The sequence below is a fragment of the Triturus cristatus genome, chromosome 6 (genome assembly GCF_964204655.1).
Source record: "Triturus cristatus chromosome 6, aTriCri1.1, whole genome shotgun sequence".
In the NCBI taxonomy this organism is placed as follows: Eukaryota; Metazoa; Chordata; class Amphibia; order Caudata; family Salamandridae; genus Triturus; species Triturus cristatus.
Genome location: NC_140589.1, coordinates 199,138,616 through 199,158,571, shown reverse-complemented (window position 1 = coordinate 199,158,571; position 19,956 = coordinate 199,138,616). Strand labels below are relative to the sequence as shown.

Sequence of the window (19,956 nt, the reverse complement as noted above, 5' to 3'; positions counted from 1 at the left end):
TGTCTGTGAGAGAGTGTCTGAGAGAGTGTCTGTGAGAGAGTGTCTGTGAGAGAGTGTCTGTGAGAGAGTGTCTGTGAGAGAGTGTCTGCGAGAGTCTGAGAGAGTGATGGTGAGAGTCTGTGTGAGAGAGCGTGTGTGAGAGAGTGTCTGTGAGAGAGAGTCTGTGAGGGAGAGTCTGTGAGAGAGAGTCTGTGAGGGAGAGTCTGTGAGGGAGAGTCTGTGAGGGAGAGTCTGTGAGGGAGAGTCTGTGAGGGAGAGTGTCTGTGAGGGAGAGTGTCTGTGAGGGAGAGTGTCTGTGAGGGAGAGTGTCTGTGAGGGAGAGTGTCTGTGAGGGAGAGTGTCTGTGAGGGAGAGTGTCTGTGAGGGAGAGTGTCTGTGAGGGAGAGTGTCTGTGAGAGAGTGTCTGTGAGAGAGTGTCTGTGAGAGAGTGTCTGTGAGAGAGAGTGTCTGTGAGAGAGTGTCTGTGAGGGAGTGTCTGTGAGAGAGTGTCTGTGAGGGAGAGTGTCTGAGGGAGAGTGTCTGAGGGAGAGTGTCTGAGGGAGAGTGTCTGAGGGAGAGTGTCTGAGGGAGAGTGTCTGAGGGAGAGTGTCTGAGGGAGAGTGTCTGAGGGAGAGTGTCTGTGGGAGAGAGTCTGTGAGAGAGTGTCTGTGAGAGAGTGTCTGTGAGAGAGTGTCTGTGAGAGAGTGTCTGTGAGAGAGTGTCTGTGAGAGTGTCTGTGAGAGTGTCTGTGAGAGTGTCTGTGAGAGTGTCTGTGAGAGTGTCTGTGAGAGTGTCTGTGAGAGAGAGTATGTGAGTCTGAGAGAGAGAGTGTGTAAGAGTGTATGTGAGAGTGTCTGTGAGAGAGTGTCTGAGAGAGAGAGAGAGTGTCTGAGAGAGAGTGTCTGAGAGAGAGTGTCTGAGAGAGAGTGTCTGAGAGAGAGTGTCTGAGAGAGTGTGAGTTTGTGAGTGAGAGTTTGTGAGAGAGTTTGTGAAAAGAGTTTGTGAGTCTGTGAGAGTGTCTGAGAGAGAGTGTCTGTGAGAGAATGTCTGTGAGAGAATGTCTGTGAGAGAATGTCTGTGAGAGAATGTCTGTGAGAGAGTGTCTGTGAGAGAGTGTCTGTGAGAGAGTGTCTGTGAGAGAGTGTCTGTGAGAGAGAATGTGTGAGAGAATGTGTGAGAGAATGTGTGAGAGAATGTGTGAGAGAATGTGTGAGAGAGTGTGTGTGTCTGTGAGAGGGTCTGTGAGAGAGTGTGAAAGTGTGTCTGTGAGTGTGTCTGTGAGTGTGTCTGTGAGTGTGTCTGTGAGTGTGTCTGTGAGTGTGTCTGTGAGTGTGTCTGTGAGTGTGTCTGTGAGTGTGTCTGTGAGTGTGTCTGTGAGTGTGTCTGTGAGTGTGTCTGTGAGTGTGTCTGTGAGTGTGTCTGTGAGTGTGTCTGTGAGTGTGTCTGTGAGTGTGTCTGTGAGTGTGTCTGTGAGTGTGTCTGTGAGTGTGTCTGTGAGTGTGTCTGTGAGTGTGTCTGTGAGTGTGTCTGTGAGTGTGTCTGTGAGTGTGTCTGTGAGTGTGTCTGTGAGTGTGTCTGTGAGTGTGTCTGTGAGTGTGTCTGTGAGTGTGTCTGTGAGTGTGTCTGTGAGTGTGTCTGTGAGTGTGTCTGTGAGTGTGTCTGTGAGTGTGTCTGTGAGTGTGTCTGTGAGTGTGTCTGTGAGTGTGTCTGTGAGAGAATGTGAGAGAATGTGAGAGAGTGTCTGAGAGAGTGTCTGTGAGAGTGTGAGAGTCTGTGAGTGTCTGAGAGAGTGTCTGAGAGAGTGTCTGAGAGAGTGTCTGAGAGAGGGTCTGAGAGAGGGTCTGAGAGAGGGTGTGTGTGAGAGAGTGCCTGTGAGAGTCTGTGAGAGAGTGTGAGAGAGTGTCTGAGTGAGAGTCTGTGAGTGAGTCTGTGAGTGAGAGTCTGCGAGAGAATGTCTGCGAGAGAATGTCTGTGAGAGAGTGTCTGTGAGAGAGTGTCTGTGAGAGAGTGTCTGTGAGAGAGTGTCTGTGAGAGAGTGTCTGTGAGAGAGTGTCTGTGAGAGAGTGTCTGTGTGAGAGTGTCTGTGAGAGAGAGTCTGAGAAAGAGTGTCTGAGAGAGAGTGTCTGAGAGAGAGTGTCTGAGAGAGAGTGTCTGAGAGAGAGTGTCTGAGAGAGAGAGAGAGTGTCTGAGAGAGAGTGTCTGAGAGAGAGTGTCTGAGAGAGAGTGTCTGAGAGAGAGTGTCTGAGAGAGTGTGAGTTTGTGAGTGAGAGTTTGTGAGAGAGTTTGTGAAAAGAGTTTGTGAGTCTGTGAGAGTGTCTGAGAGAGAGTGTCTGTGAGAGAATGTCTGTGAGAGAATGTCTGTGAGAGAGTGTCTGTGAGAGAGTGTCTGTGAGAGAGTGTCTGTGAGAGAGTGTCTGTGAGAGAGTGTCTGTGAGAGAGTGTCTGTGAGAGAGTGTCTGTGAGATCAGAGTGTCTGTGAGATCAGAGTGTCTGTGAGAGAGTGTCTGTGAGAGAGTGTCTGTGAGAGAGTGTCTGTGAGAGAGAATGTGTGAGAGAATGTGTGAGAGAGTGTGAAAGTGTGTCTGTGAGAGTGTGTCTGTGAGTGTGTCTGTGAGTGTGTCTGTGAGTGTGTCTGTGAGTGTGTCTGTGAGTGTGTCTGTGAGTGTGTCTGTGAGTGTGTCTGTGAGTGTGTCTGTGAGTGTGTCTGTGAGTGTGTCTGTGAGTGTGTCTGTGAGTGTGTCTGTGAGTGTGTCTGTGAGTGTGTCTGTGAGTGTGTCTGTGAGTGTGTCTGTGAGAGAATGTGAGAGAGTGTCTGAGAGAGTGTCTGTGAGAGTGTGAGAGTCTGTGAGTGTCTGAGAGAGTGTCTGAGAGAGTGTCTGAGAGAGTGTCTGAGAGAGTGTCTGAGAGAGTGTCTGAGAGAGTGTCTGAGAGAGTGTCTGAGAGAGTGTCTGAGAGAGGGTCTGAGAGAGGGTGTGTGTGTGAGAGAGTGCCTGTGAGAGTCTGTGAGAGAGTGTGAGAGAGTGTCTGAGTGAGAGTCTGTGAGTGAGTCTGTGAGTGAGAGTCTGCGAGAGAATGTCTGCGAGAGAGTGTCTGCGAGAGAGTGTCTGTGAGAGAGTGTCTGTGAGAGAGTGTCTGTGAGAGAGTGTCTGTGAGAGAGTGTCTGTGAGAGAGTGTCTGTGAGAGAGTGTCTGTGAGAGAGTGTCTGTGAGAGAGTGTCTGTGAGAGAGTGTCTGTGAGAGAGTGTCTGTGAGAGAGTGTCTGTGAGAGAGTGTCTGTGAGAGAGAGTGTCTGTGAGAGAGTGTCTGTGAGAGAGTGTCTGTGTCTGTGAGAGAGTGTGTGTGAGAGTGTGTGAGAGAGTGAGAGTGTCTGTGAGAGTCTGAGAGTGTGTGAGAGTGTGTGAGAGTCTGTGAGAGAGTCTGTGAGAGAGTGTCTGTGAGAGAGTGTCTGTGAGAGAGTGTCTGTGAGAGAGTGTCTGTGAGAGAGTGGTGTAGAGGTAAAGGGGTAGAAGAGAGTTAGGGATATATAGGCAAATGAAAAGGAAGCTATCTACTTCAGCAATGTGAGAGAAAGCTCTCCTATCTTGAAAGCTGATTACAAGCATATCCTGAGAAACGCAGCGAAACTTTCAAACTACGGAGTCGTTTGAAAGTTTTGCGCGTTTCTCAGGAGATGCTTGTAAACACAAATAACCTGATTCATTTAATTTAACAGTTGGCTGCGCCCAATATTGCTTAGTAACGCAAATGACAAAGAAGCTATCTACTTCAGGAATGTGAAAGAAAGCTCTCATATCTTGAAAGCTGATGACCCATGACGAGAGAGGAACGCCATATTGCGCCTCTGCTCGTAAGCGTGCGCCCGCGCACATGCACGCAAGCTGTAGGCCGGCCATGGTAGCATTTTTTGAAGCCCTTACTAGAAGTCTCGCCAGACCAGTGCATGCGCTGGGTCAGGCGAGACCTAAAAAGCACACATGCTGCAGACAGCTCATGCATTCAGGACTGGAGACGCTTTTACTTGCTACAAATATAATTTAACCACACCTGAGGTTTAGCAGAAAAAAAGGTCTTAGCATCGCCAAATCTAAAAAGCTCTCAATGGAGATCAAAGGCAAACAGCTAAAAGCCAAGGGTATTTCCAGTGTCAGGCAAATGCACCTGTCAGGGCAATTTATAGGCTTATAGAAGCCCTACAAGGCAGGGAGAGAGGAGGGTGACGGGGGAGAACATAATGAAAGGAGAAGGAGACAGAGAAGGGATAGGAGGACACGCAGACATTGGCGGATAGAGAAAGAGAGGAAGAGGCATTGAAAGAATGGAAGGCAAGGAAGAAAGGCTAGATAGGGAGAGTAAAAGGGTGGCAAGAGAGAAACGGGGAATGAGAGAGGGGAAGTGATAGGAGGAAAGCGACAGAAGAGAGAGGGTGCAAAACAGAAGTAACTGAAAGGAATAAGAGGGAGAGAATGAAAGAAAAGAAGGAAAAAAGGAGCGAGAAAAGACGGTAGGAGAAGGATAGAAGCGGGGAAAAGACCGAAAATAGAGGATGCAAACGGAAATTATTAAACAGATGAGAGGGAGGGACACTGAAAGGAGGGAAAAGTGAGAGGAAGCTGACTGATAGAGTGAGATGGGAAAGGAGGATATGAAGGAGAAGAGAGGATCGAAGGACAAACAAGTGGATAGAGGAGCAGGAAAGAGATTAAAAGAAAGAAAAAGATGGAAGGGGTAAAAGAGAGGAGATGGTACACAAGGGAGACAATGATAATGAAAGGAAGGAAGAGCAGTAGAAAAAAGGGAATGGCATGGAGAAATGAGCGATTAACAAATGAGAGGGAAAGAGTGAAGAATTAAAAACTCTCTCCAGCCAGATAAATACGCCACATATTTTTACTTTTAAAAAACGAGAGACGTGTTCCGTTCATAAACCGTTTTTCTTAAAGATGAGCCTCCTTCAAAATGACCTTGCCTTATCTGTGGCTGCCTCTAAGTGTGTTTTATAGTGGGATTACAAAGCTCTTTGGTACTGGAAAATAATGAATACAATACATATGCTCACGGCTAAATCTTACGGAATATGAGAGCCACCCAAAAAGCACGGGTCTGCTTTGCTGTTACGCCACCTGGTGGTTGCAATGTGTTAGGAACTTTCCAAGTAGGTTGAATTCACAGTACGGGGAAAACAGAATTGCTTTCTTATATGATGCAAAACTTAGAAACATATTTTTATGGCCTAACGTCCCCCATCTGAATCTCTAATTAAAATGTTTCTTTTCTTTTCGGATCAAGTATCTGCGTCATTGTTAACAAGTCATCTGGACAAAAAAAATGAAAACACGAACGGTCACAAAAAACATATGCACGTTTTTGTCTTTTTTTTCCAAAGGGGAAAAGCAACATTACGCACGAGGAACAAGATAACATGCTTTAGATTAGTGAAAGGGCAGCTCCCGCATTCTACTTTGTAAATTATACTATGCAAGTAATGCCATGGTAGGAATGAATTTACAGCGTGTTACGGCTGGAAAAAAGGGGATGGCATGTAGAAATTAGCGATTAACAAATGGGAGGGAAAGAGTGAAAGTTATAAAAACAAGCCTGGGAGTTGTGTGCGAGCGCGCGGGTTGCAATGTACTGGGGGCTTTACGGAGAAGTCATCACACTAGGAGGTAAAATGTCATTTAATTAGGCTAAACGCTTGAGTGAGCATGCTCATTAGTGGTTCTTGCTTGTGTTTCATTGTTTCAACTTCTAACCAATAAAACCCCATTATATAGTGCAGAACATTATCAGGGGCGTTCATTTCATTTTTAAGTGTTGCGAGAACTTGGAAAATGTAAACTTCAAAAGATACACGTCACATATAACACCATGCCCCCATTCACATCTCGCCCCTTATTTCTCATTGCTCAACTTCACATGTTTTGGGCACAAAATGAGAGAACTAAAATGAGGATCAGAGCGACAGGAGGAAAAATTAAATGCCTTTATATTTTATGACTTCTGAAGAACATGCATACCTTATTTGGACACAAAACAGTTAATTGTTACATTTGGCATCCATCTAAAAGTATATTCCCATCCAGAAAAAAAGCACAACGTGTTACAAGAGAATGCTAAAAACACCCTTGCCTTTCAAATTCAAACTTCATGTGAAAGCATCAGGATTTCATATGAGTTTTCAGGTGCCCACATGAAATCAAGGGTGCATGGTTTCAATCCCTGTGTCTCATTTACCAATCTAATGCCTTCTGGGAGTTGTAGTCTTGGTTCACCCCCACTTAATGCATTTTAAAAACCACACCTGTAAGCAATGATTTGTAAAGGAAAACCACAGAACTGGGGCACTGCGGCGCTGCTAACATGAAGCAATTTCTTAACACTTTCCACACACAAGCTCTCCAGCCAGAAGGGGGATTTCAGAACTAATCATAACACAGAACAAATCCAGCTCGCTGGAGCAATGGACACATTTTAGCTCTAACTTCCAGGACTTGGCTGCTCCGTAAGCCCTATGGGGTTTGAATGTAGGGGCACAGTTTGCTGAACTACGCACTCGAAGAGAAGCCGTGGGGCGGACAGGAGTGCCTCTTCAGCACGGATAGCAGCTCCCTTTGCCTAGCTGCAGGCCTTCCGTTATCGTCCATCGCCAGGCCTCGGGAGCAGCCTGTGGCAGGCGCCAGAGCCCCATAGGAGGCACGTGACCCATTGCCATGGCTGCAGCTAGAGCGAAGGAAAGCGCGCGCCACATGTGCACCCTTGCCAGGGCCCGAGCTTACAACAAGCGAGTGGAAACTTAAGGCGCCTCCCCGACAATCATACTACAAGGACTTCACTTGCCTCTCTGCGTGACTTGTGGAAATAAAATCTACAAGAACATGGCTAGAATTCAGCCACATTCAGCACAGTACGCATTTTCTGCATGATATTTACTGTAAATAATTTACGGAATGTTATGTTCAAAGCAGTACGTCCTTGATTATGTATAAAGTTTTGTTTAAAAAAAAACAACAATTTTTTTTCATTAAAGATACAAGCCCGGGAGTTGTGTGCGCGTGCGCTAGCTAAACCGAAATGTTAAAAAAACACGCGAGTGGTGACGCGATCTGTGCTGGGGGAGGGGGAGGGAATTGAAGCGCAAGCAAGGTGGAGAGATGCACGAAAGGCTTAATGAGCCGTGATACAAACCCACATGGCGGGTGCACGCGCGCGTGACCGCAAGCTTGAGGCAAGCAAAAGTCTCTGGTAGCACTTTGAAAAGCCCCTTACTAAATGTCTTACAGAGCAACACATGTGCTGGCTCAGGCGAGCTCTAAAAAAGGATGGGTATCCGCTGATGCATAAAAGGGGCGGCAAGGCCTTGGCGCTTCATTGGGTAGTGTGCATGACTCTGCTTCAAAACGCTATTTTAAGCATGGCAAATAATCCACTCTAGTCCTTAACTGTGTGATCCTAATAAACCCATGACTAAGAGAACTGGATCGTACAGTAAGATAAATCTTTCTTAAAACTGTTTTCAGCCACAGGCACTGTGTAAGTGACAAATAGCATTTCACTGCACACATCAAATGGGTTAGTTATTAAGTAATGAAGCAAATACACAGTTATCTAGTCTCACCATAAATGACTGCTATGCACACAACTTAAAAACTTGCCCACAGCTTAAGAAACCCAACTCAAAATATACTTAACTCTTTCCCATAGAATGAATCAATCAAACGGCATTTGTAAAGCGCAACTCTAAAAATAGAAACAACACAATAGAAATAGTATACATTTTAAAATATAAATATTATAAATTATGGTAAACAATTACCTGTGATGTATACTGAAATATGTCAGCAATTATGCGCATGGATGGCTCAGGTGGGAAAATATACGTATTTCTGACCATGAATTCCTTCAGTATGTCATTCTGGATAGTGCCTGTTAACTTCTCCTGTGGCACACCTTGCTCTTGCCCAGTTACAATAAACATAGCCAAGATAGGAACCACAGCACCATTCATTGTCATAGAAACAGACATCTTCTCCAAAGGGATCCCATCAAACAGCATCTTGGTATCTTCAACTGAATCAATGGCAACACCAGCCATTCCAACGTCACCGTGGACTCGAGGATTGTCTGAATCATAACCACGGTGAGTAGCCAAGTCAAAAGCAACCGACAGTCCCTGTTGGCCCGCTAGGGATTAAACAAGAAAAAAAGCACGTATTAGCATTTCACAGACATCATCTCAGTGTAATTTGAGACCACAATGCAAAATATGTTTACGTATTTAATAATTGTACAATAAATTAAGTAGCAGTGCAAAGGGACTACAAGTAGCAAGCATCAAGGAGATAAATGCCACTGTACCCATCTGCAAGAATGAATGTCCCTGCTTAGGCAATCAAGTGTACAATTCTGATCCATTTTATCCTCAGTCTTTCCCCTCCAAGTGGCTCACATCTTTGAGACCACAAGTGTGAAGCTACACATTTTCAACTCTTCACAAAGAAGGCAAAGACTCTTCTTGATCGGGGTTAAAACTAAAGTGCACCCCAACCATAGTCAAAGCAGGAGCCTCCTCTTCACCAGACAAAGGGAGAATGATAGTTAGTAGCAGCAAATGTCAATCCCACCACCCATGAGAGCCTCACCAGTAAGGCTCCCAATTTTCTAATGAAATCTGGGTTGGGAAGCCCAGCAGACAGCCCCTGCATGTGTAGAAAGAACATTAAAGATGCTAACAATGGTGCACACTTTAATGGTCCTGCACAATGCTTTATACTTGATTGGAAATTAGTTTCTAGCCAGTGGGAAGTTGCTAGGAGAAGCACTGGTACAGTGGGACTAGTACATATCAAACTTGGTAGGCTACACGACAGATGGAGCAAAGCGTTTTGTAGGATCACACTGTAGATAAACCCTCTTATGAGGTGTTGACAGAGTCGAACCTCAGTAACTATGAAAAACCACCGTACCTTGCAAGAAGAGTTTCTAAGCTGCAATAGGTCCTCCTCCTGACCTTAAAACTAGAACAAAGGCCCAGCACGAGACCTCAATCTAAGTTGACCAAAGGCACAAATAAGAGCCAGCCTAAGTACCATGAGGATTTGTAGTCCCAATGAATGACACCACAGACCAGCAGGAAAACCGTGGGATCACTGCCTGCTCTTAAAAAAAGATTTTACAAACATTCACAAAGAAGAAGGGGTTCCTTGGGGACCCCTTCCCATTTGTGAATGGGTTACCACCTACTTGAAGTAGGTGGTAAAATGTGAATGTTTTGCGACCGCATTAACGGTCACAAAACAACCATACATACTGTTAGGATTCGCTATTTGGAAGGGACGCCCTAAACACGCCCCTTCCAAATAGCGAATCGCAAACCCATTTTGTGATTCGGTAACAGGTCACCGAATCGCAAAATTGTGTTTGCTGCATCACAAAAGCATTGCTTGATGCATCTTACCCTTAAGCTTTTTCTACCTTTGATCAGGAACATTGGATTGTCCTAAAAAGCGTAGGACTGGTTGAGCTAACGTTATTGCTCACTGAACACTCCTCTGAAGACATACTGGTGCTGAGTTACAAGCTTGGCTTCCATGCATCCCTGGTGGGTGCAGTCAGTGAAGATTTGCCCCTGCACCCTTTTGAGCCAGAGATACTAGGAGGTCTTGACAGTAACTAGGTGAAACGCAGATACAGGTCACTGAAATTCACCAATAATCAGTGACTTCTGATTCCTGGCAGTTAGCAGCCAAAGTACTACATTTATTTAAAAAGAACTGAAACTTTGCACACAACAGGATAGTCATTCCATAAAATGACTCTGAAAAGTTGATGCCTTTCTGAAGCAAAGACCACAAATTATTCAAACAAAACACTTTTTTTCAGCATGCTACATAAATAGGAAACCCAGACAAGCTGGCTACCAGATGTTCCAAATCTATGCTGATCACCACATGACTTTATAGCGACACATGGTCATTATTCACATGAAGCTTTGTCTTACTTTTCTAAAAAGCTTCAGGTACAACAAGTGCGTCCAAACTTCGCCGAGCAAAATATGTTATTTACAAAAGCATTGGTGGCATGATTTGAGATTTATTCAAAACAACTCATTTTTGGGTTTGACTGGCCACAGCTTGAGATGTCTACGAGACCTCATGGCATGCTACCACCACTTCAAAAGATACTCACAGTACACAAGACACAGACAGAAAGTCAGCCTACTCCAATCATTGACTTATTTAGGTAAACCCTCTTACGGGGTTGGTTCGCTACGTTGTTCGTGATCCATTTGGGACACCCCATGGCATATCTCCAATGCTTTCAACTGGTTTTATGTGTGCGTGATGGCATTACATTTAGTGCTGCTCATGGAGGGCTGCTACACTCCCCTCCTTTTTCTCGACCCGCCAACCGTAAAGCTGCTCGTCTCCTCCACTTATGCCAGCACCATCAGAGAGTCTATAAATGAGGTGTCACTTCCTGCTGCTCCACTACTGCCATCAACATATGACCTCTAACTGCTTGGTGCCAGGCTTCATCCCTTTTCCTATCATTCCAGCATGGCTATCAGACATATAAGATGTCTTAACTCTGCTTCACTCTTTTCCAACAAAAAAAAAAGATTAACTTCTCTGATCCTCATGCAAGGGAGGTGGCATGCATGTTTCAGCTCCACACTTCTGGTTACAGCGGACTGCTGAATACACTGGTGTAACTGATTGGGACAAACACTGCACAATGTGTTACATGTCCACTTGTCTTTCTCTTCCAGGATGGAAGGGACTGTCAGCCTCCGTTGCCAACTAAGGCCCCTGGGTCATTGCTTGCCATGGGCTCACTTAGTGTAGGAAGCTGGCTATTTATGTAGTGTACCAATTTTGGGGTACAACATGCACATAGTTCAGACGACCCTTGTTGCTTTACAGGGCTTAAATTAATAATTCCAAGTGATCTATTTGTGGTAGTATGGCCAAGCAGTTTAGGATTATCAGAGTGTAGTATTAGCATTTGTTGTATACCCAGTCAATAAATGAAACACACACTCAAGAAGAAACTTGTAGACAAATAACAGATTTTTATATAATTTTAGACACCAAAATCAATGCAATTAGGTAAGTACTTTCAGAGATATAGATTTTTCAAATAATACAGTAAAATACTCGAATAACCGTTTTTGAGGTATGAGCCTCAAACACGGTAATGATGTCCAATGGTAGAAACATACACTGCATATGTATACTTGCAATCCGTTTTGTAGGATACCTTTTAGGACTTAAGGTGCCATGGTCCAAGAAACCACCAGCAGTTCGGGTTTATCTATCCAGGGGAGTCCGGGTGCAGAGGTGCTGGGCGCACTGGCAGCCTTAAGCGCTACACGTTAAAGTCGAAAAGTACCTGCAAAAGAAGGGCTGCAAGTAGGGACTTGGGGACAAGTCAGGCAAAACCCAAAGGTGGACTCGGCTCTCAAGAGTCTTTGGAGCAAGGGGACACCATTGGTTTACCTGAACTCGGGCTGTGGGGCAGAGGTGTTTTGTCTTTTGAGTTAGAGGCTCCCACTGCTTGGGTTGACCTGGAGACAAGAACAAAAACAAGACTGCAGGGCCATTCCTGATGAGACTATCGTCGGCCCTGAAGTCTCTCGTCAGCAGGTCGTTGATGGTGTCCGGTCTGGACACTCAACAAGCCTTAGTTGTGCAAGAGCTCCGGTACCCAGGGTATTGGTGCTTGGTGGCTGCTGGAGGGCCTGGCGTCTCCGAACTCGGTAGGGAGATGGAGCTGACCACCTTGAACCACGGGGACCACTTCCTGGCATGATGCACCCTGGTGGATAAGATGGTCAGCAAGAGGATGTATCTAACAAGTACATCCGGTGACTGCAGCTGCAGGGCAGTGGCTGCTCCACCACAAGGGAGATGCTGCTTGGTTGGTGAAGTACTGGACAGTACTCCAAGGTTTTGAGGAGGCTGTTCAGTGGTAGGACGAGTCGTTTCTTGGAACGGTCAGTATAGCAGCAGTCAGGCAAGGTAAGGTAGTATCCAATAGGCTACCTACCCCTGGGGTGACTACACCCCCTATATGACCATTTCTTGTGGCGAGTGGGCATAGTTCCAAATGCAACCAAAAACAAGAAGTGAAACCCTTCTTTTAGTGTTCACTTCAGGTGATCCACCTTAGGGATGTGCCCAGCCCAAGAGTGCAACATACCTACTGACTAGCTAATTTTACCGTGTTCCCTGGTGCCAAATTGGCCCCAGGGGTGGCATTTTCCAGAACTGGAGAAAGCCGGGGTTGCATATCAAAAGATGTGTTTTCTGAATGGTTTGCACCATTTCACACAGCTTACAATAGTACTCCGCATGCAATTTGTGTGTGGGTTCCGTAGGGTGGCACAATACATGCTGCGCCCTAGGGACTAGTACCTATGGCCTAGGCACCAGGTGTATAATTTACTTGTGACTTACAGGGGTGCTAAAGCCCTTGCCAATTGGGTTATAATTAGACATTTACCAGTTTTAAGGGAAAGAGCACTGGGGCCTGGTTAGCAGGGACCCAGTGCACTTTAAGTAGACAAGCGTAAGTACTATGGCAAAAAGTGGGGGTGACCATGTCAAAAAGGACACTTTCCTACACTTAGTATACCCATCATACCCCTAGGTTGAGCTTTGGTGCGTCAGAAAGAGACCCGTGTAACAGGCAGTCCAAGGGCAGTCTTACTTCAATTAGGATCTGTACTGTAAATATTATTCCCACAGCTCCCTGCCCCTTCGTTGCCAACAAGTACTACCATATGGGATAGGCGGAAACTCTGCCATTTCTGCCATATTTTACAGGATAAGATCAGCACTTTGTTCCATGAGACGGAGGTACCAGGAAGGCACATCACTAGAGTGGGTGGTAATAGCACCCTTGCTTCAAGTGTACACTGGTCTCTGGAAGTGGGGAGGTCAGAACTGGACTGCTTCGGCCCCTGATGGGCTGTAGGCATGGAGGCTGGTTTTATACAGTAGAGAGAGGACCTGGCTCGGTTGTTCGGGCTGGACTGTTTCTATTGGAGTAGGACCAAGACTGATTTGCATATTGCTCAGTGTAACTTAAGGTGGCATGGTGGACAAAAGAATGATGAGCTGTAAAGCTACCCAGAGTGACTGCCAATGGTGAGACAAATTGCAAGCATTCCTCCAATCACCTTTTGTGTGTTTGGTGTAACTCCCTAAGGCGCCATGGGTATGCCCATACGTAGGTCCCTTGCTCACTCTGTTACTGGAAGGAAACAAGCTACATCCGACTGAGCCAACCATGGTGAAAATGGTCTTGGCTTGCTTCTGTTCCGGTTCAGAGAGGACCTGGCCTGGGACTTCGGGCTGGATTGTTCCTACTGGACTAGGACCAAGATTGATCTGAAAATGGCTGTGTCTAATCTGAGGTGGCATGGCAGGCATAAGAAAGATGGTCTGGAATGATACCCCAAGCAATTTCCAGTGTTTAGACACATTGAAAGCATTCTTGCAATTACTTTTTGTATGTTTGTTTTATAAGGTATAGCTGAAATGGTCACACGTTCCACTTCCTCGAATTTGTGCGTGCTACTACTAGGACTGTACATCAAAGTACGTATGCCATCTACAGGCAGCATACAATAAGCACTGTGAAACAGACCTGCCTTTAGGATTACTTTGTCTCCTCCTGACCATATATGGTGGGCCTTGCACTTGTGCAGTCCTCCATTCCCTCTGCATCTCTTCCCACTAGAGGCCTGCTGTAGACTCAGTCTGGGTCCCAAGCCACATATGATGCGGTGACTGCATGATCAAATCTGACAGTACAGCAAGAGTAAAACTGTGTGTAAACACATTGTTTTAAATCACTATTACATTCTGGCTAGGCAGCATACAATGCTAATGTGCTCAGGACATTCGAAAGCATTTCAGGGCATTGGGAATATCAGTAGGAACAGCAGTAATGATTCAACTCACACAGGTGAAACTTGTCCGATGTAGCCATATTTTCCATCAGCGTGCTGTCTGTCAGGCATGCCTGTGCACACTGGACAAGATGGCGTAATCAACACTCAACCTATAGCTGAAGTGCAAAAGCGCACTTTAACACAACAGGTCTGCCATATGTACACATGTCCCTTGGCAAACGCCTCACAATCGAACTTTGACCTAATATAACAACTTCAGAACTTCCACTTCCATCCTTAAACCCCGCATAAAACACTCCAGAACATCCGACCATTCACAAACCATATCCTACGTGTTCCTGTTCCCTCCTCAAGTCACTCATGCAGGCTCCATCACTCCTATCATCATCATCATCATCAAATATCTTTATTTCGGTCATTATGACCATAAAAGAGTACAGCAAAATACGATAAAACACATTACAATATAAAAACACACAATTGAATTAAAACAATTAACTCATTGAATCATCTCTGCTTAAGATTACTTTAAGAAGGCGTAGGCGTGTAAACCACATTGACGTTAAAAATTTGGCAACAGCGAAAGCAATTGGGGGCGAGAGGTCAGACTTTAGAATTCTAAAAGCCGGGGCGTATTGTTTAAAACCCATATTTCTGAGTAAGGGGCAGAGCCAGTACTTCCTTGCTCTTTGGTACATAGGACAGAAAAATAAGACATGTAAATCTGTCTCCAACATCTGCTTGCAAAAAGGGCATAAAGCTGAATGTTCCGCGTGTAGCCAAAGTGCAGTATATGCCCTGAGGGGGAGGATATTGTAGCGCCATTGCAGATAAAGCTTCCTTGTGAGTGTGGGGCCCATATCATTAAAAGTCAACTCTAAATGATAAGTCTTTAAAGACCAAAAAATGGGCAGTGTGGGATCCCTCCCTCACATTCCTTATAGCACCTCGTAAATGATACTCCCGGAAGACCTTCGTAATGAGTTTACGTGAGACCCTGGGGCAAGCAGTCTCAGGATCATACCACAACTCTGGTCTATCAAGTGCCTCACAAGTATGCTTTATATAGGTTAACCATGGTATTTGTATTTTGTTGCGAAGGCGCAGGATCTCTGTCAACTCTGCTCTGTATTTGGAGAGTTCTGGGGAAGACCATATTTTACACCAGAGAGTAAGGGGCTTCAAACCCAACTCCTCTGAGATCGGTCTTAAACCCAGATCCAATCTAAGTGGCAGGAGAGGTGTACTAACAGGTAAAGCTGTCAACTGCCTAAGAAAAGTATTCTCCGTTACCTGGAGTTTCTGTGCAGACGTATGCCCCCAAATTTCTGCACCATAGGTAACGGCCCCCCTGGCCTGAACTTTGTATATTTGTATACGTGGGCCGAGGGGCCTATAGGTAAGGCCTTTGGTCATCCTGCCAATTCCGCCCACCAGCTGAGTCAATTTCATGTTTGCCCTTGTTTTGTGTGGTTCCCAAGTCATTCGCTGGTTGATGACTATGCCCAAATATTCAAAAGTGTAAACCCTCTTCAACCTAGAGGACCCAATACTGGGGCTCGCGCGTGTGGAAGAAGGGGGGTTGAAGATCATGTATTTGGTCTTAGCGGCATTGATCTCCAAACCGCGTTCCACACAAAATCCTGCAAAGCCATCCAGCACCCGTTGGAGTCCCATAGGGGATTTGGAGAGCAGCAGGGTATCGTCTGCAAACATAATTGCAGGGACCCTGCTACCGTCCAGCTTTGGGGCATCAATATCACTCAGCGCGCAGAGATCGTCTACAACCCCGTTGACAAATAGACAAAAAAGGGTCGGGGCAAGGACACATCCCTGCCTGACCCCCCTATCAACAGGGAAAGCATCGGACAGGGTGACACCTCTTCCACATCTTACTTTTGCGTAATTCCCCTGATGCAACCTTCTTAGAATTGAAAGGATGTCAGCGGGAACCCCCATTTCCATTAGCACCGACCATAGCTTGTCTCTAGGCACCAAATCGAAGGCGGCACGGAGGTCCACAAAAACTGTGTAAAGACTGCCGCCCTCGATCAGCACCGTCTTCCAATAAAGAAGATTTAAACGGAAGATTTGGTCGGTGGTAGAGATACCCCGTTGGAAACCCGCTTGATAAGGACTCATAATCGCCGTTTCTTCGATCCATTCCTGGAGGCGATTTTAAACGAGTCTGCCAAAAATCTTCTGCGGTACATCTATAAGACTAATAGGTCTGTAATTGGCTGGGAGCAGAGGCGAGCCCTTTTTAAAAATTGGGACAATCTCTGCCCCCAGCCAAGTACCCGGCATAGCCATGCCGCCCAAGATGGCATTGTAGAGAATCAGGAGGTAGGGGGACCAGACATCTGGCTCCTGCTTGAACAAGTCGCCCGGGAACCCGTCTAGCCCAGGTGCCTTTCCTGATGCGAGTCCACTCAGAGCTGCTCGTACCTCCTTAAGTGTGAATGGTTCTCCAGCCTCGGGGGAACAGGAGGGATAGCTAGAATTTACCCCAACCTCCTCAGGAGATTTATAGAGGGACTGGAAATGGTCCTGCCATACCTTAGGTGAAATATTAGGTTCTATGGCAGGTATCAGTTCCTCCGAGCCTGTGTTGACGCAGCGCCAGAATTTGCGCGAGTCTGCACAGGCCAGGAAGTTGGTAAGTTTAATCCATTTGTCGTGTTCCCACTCACTTTTAGCGTTAGAGGTCACAGACTTATAAGCTATTCGTCTAGCCCTAATATCCCCGCCACCCCTTCCTTCCTTAATTACTCTCAGCAGGTCGGCTTTTGCCTTACGGCAAGCACCATTGTACCATGAGGGGCCCGAAATTTTTCCGTTAGACCTAGTTATTGGTTTAGTTAGGAATTCGTGTACCATTTTAATCAAGTCAGCGTGTAGCTGTGGCAGTAGGGAATGGATGGGCTCAATGGTGTCTTTCTCCACAAGCACCTCAAGTTTTTCAAATAGGGGCAGTGCATGAGCATATAGATTGGATATCTTATCCGGATGGGAAGATATATGCTCCCACTTAACTCTACGTCTGTTATTCTCGAGTACCCGGCCCTCCTCAATTTCATCCATTTGATTTCCCCTCTCTTGGGAACCAGGGTGGCTGTAGTTTAGTTCGAGGGCATTATGATCACTATCATCCCTGTTAGTGACCCAAAAATCTCTGGCATAGGGCCATGAGGACACCGGGAGCAGGACTCCTATCTTTTTAACCGCCTCAGTCGGTACCCAAAGACTCACCGCCCCAAGTTAGAATCACCCACCCTGCAATGAGGGTACCAGGGGGCGCAGGGCTACATCCGGTCTCACCCGGGTGGCTTTGTGTGTGTTGCACAGGTCACATTGCCTGGGCGACAGGGATAAGTTAGTGGCTATGGGGGGCAAGGGTATATAAGAACAAGCATTGGCATAGCCAATAGGTCTCGCCTTTGGGACCTTAGTAGTGTTTAGCCACAGCTAGTGGCTTTGTCAATGTCTTTAAGCTCTTTAATCACTCCATCTCGCGGCGATGAAGCGGTCTATGCTTCTGTGAGCGGAGTGTCAGCTTCCAGCGCAAAAAATGATAAAATACAAGCCCACAAAGGATGCCAGAGCCCGTAGAGACTATAAACCACTCTTCCTCGCGGGGACTAATTTCAGTTTTTAATTACTGATGAGTCATACCTGGAAGGACTCGACCCACTTAAAGCCCTGACTGTAAGGCAAAGAACCAAGTCGTAAAGTGAGTGTGTAAATAATACTCATGGCTTTCACAAACTAGATTAGCCTTGCATTTCACAACAGCCGCTAACTTCACCAAAAGACACTGAGGATGAAGTGACTATACAAGTAGCAAAAATCAAGATCAAAGACCGTCTCCTCCTAAAAGCACCAATCAGAAAACGTCTCTGCCACTAAACCGGTACTATAGAGGATCCGCAGCCACTCTCTCCCGCACTTAAAGGGACGTTTTCTTAAAATTAGATAAAAGTAAAATAAAACAAGTCTTTTGGTATTTGACGTAGATATATCTTTTTCACATCTTCTGTTATTAAACTACATGTTTAAAATGCAGGAAATATATGTACACACCAATTAAAAAGAGCATTGGCAAAGCCAATATGTCTCGCCTATGTGAGTTCTTTTGGCTGTTTGTGTTTTAGCCATGTTGTACAGCAGTGCAGTGGCCGTTCAGACATGCCACTTGTAATGTAGTGCCGCTGGACCTGGGCACTACAAGGAACAGCACTTCGGGGTATGTTAAAGGGTCTAAATCAATGAATACACGGAGCCAGTGTTTGGAGGTGTAATGGCTACCGCGCACACGCGTCCAGTGACGTCAGTGGCGCGGTAGGCGTTTTTATTAACTTACAGTCACGTGACTGGGACCATACCATCTGGTCCAGTCACGGTGGGGAGGAACCAGGAGGTTACCCCATGGGAACTTGCTAATGGGGGTGCCCTCACAGTCGCCGCGGTTCCGTCACCGCTGCGACATAACATTCCTCCCAAAAACAGAAATGTTAATTCAATGGCAGTCCAGGAAGCTTGACTACAACCCTTCAGGCCGAATGCCGGATGTGCTTAACAAACAGAACCAAAAAATAAAAGGAACAGTCTTACGTGAAATAGTCTCTCAGCTTCTTGGTCGGCCCAGGATTACGTCGGAGCTGATACAGGGAACTTCCCCGCCCACAGGACTCGACTCCAGCATCCTCGCTCGATGGTGGGGGCAGGGAGTCTTCTGAGCTTTTGGGGAATTCCATTATGCCCTGCTCCCCCGGGTCATTGTCCACTGACAGGCGAGTGTCCATCACAGGTGTTTGGGGCGACGCTCCCTTCACACCCTCCACTGTCCCTGGGAGGATCGGATGGTGGATCGGGACCTGTGCTTGGTCCGACACAGGGGTCTCTGTACGATGACACTTCTTGAAGTGGGACACGTTCCGTGTCACGATTGCTCCGCCACCTTCGAGCCATTATTTGCGTGCCTCGTACTTGAATGACAGTCCAGGGGCGCCTTTCATATAGAAGATGGAACTTGCTCTTCGTCGAACGGTTCTTGAGCAACACCATATCTCCTGGCTGCAGATGCACCGGACGAGCGCCACGGCGCTGACTGACCTGCTCGTGCACCCGGCGCCTGTGCTCATCAATCTGGTGATCATCAGGGCTTTCCGGGCACCATTGGGGATGATGAGGAATTGAGTCCGTGACCACTCGGCCCATTGACAGATGTCCGGGAGCCAGACCCATGGTGGTGTGAGGAGTTTGGCGGTAATTTCTCAGAAATGTAAAGAGGGCTAACTCCAGGGGCTGGTGACGTTCATGGGCTATGCGGATGACCTTGTTTAAGGTCCGCATAAATCTCTCTACCTCCCCGTTAGCTTGCGGCCAGTGAGGGGTAATTCTCCGATGTTTGATGCCCAGCGAGGCTAAGTATGCTGCCATCTCCTGGCTTTGAAATGGCGGACCATTGTCAGTCTTGAGATCTTTAAAGATGTTGCTATTACCTTTTCCAACTTCGGGATTATCTCGGTGGCACTTAAGGTGTTTACAATCTCAATCTCTGGATACTTGGAGTAGTTGTCAATAGCCATGAAGGTGTGTCTCCCATCCGGTAGACTTCCGAAATCAAGACTAACGCTTAGCCAAGGACGAGAGGGCCTGGGTTCTGTGATTACAGGAGCAGGTTTGGGGCTTTCCCCAGTTACTTGACACCACTGGCATTCCCGGACAGCGGCCTCTACGAGCTCGTCCATTAAGGGGAACCACACCTTGGTTCTCAGTCGCGACTTGGTCTTGACCATTCCTTGATGTCCACTATGTGCCAACTGAATGACTGTCGGTCAAGGAGGAAGGAATTACCAGCCGGTGTGCTCTCATGAGACAGCCTGTGTTGTCCTTTGCCAATTCTTCACATACGTGATATAAACTCTCCAGTATTCTGCGAGCTTCCTCTGTCAGTATCTTCCATTCTTCTCTGGCTTTGTGCCAGTTGCCATGCTTCACCACCTGTTTTGACTCTTTGAAGGCACTCATCCTTGTCAGTTTCAAGCTTTAAAC

The 19,956-nt window shown here is 46.5% G+C and overlaps 1 protein-coding gene across 5 annotated transcripts in view; it reads right to left on the bottom strand.

The window, feature by feature from the left end:
- Window positions 1-19,956, bottom strand: part of MMUT (methylmalonyl-CoA mutase) — a 254,830-nt gene that overhangs the window by 179,010 nt on the left and 55,864 nt on the right. For all 5 annotated transcript variants that reach the window (XM_085610519.1, XM_085610518.1, XM_085610517.1 and 2 more), the window contains exon 3: window positions 7,792-8,159. In XM_085610519.1, the coding sequence (XP_085466645.1) occupies window positions 7,792-8,159 (368 nt within the window). The remainder of the gene's footprint in view (window positions 1-7,791; window positions 8,160-19,956) is intronic.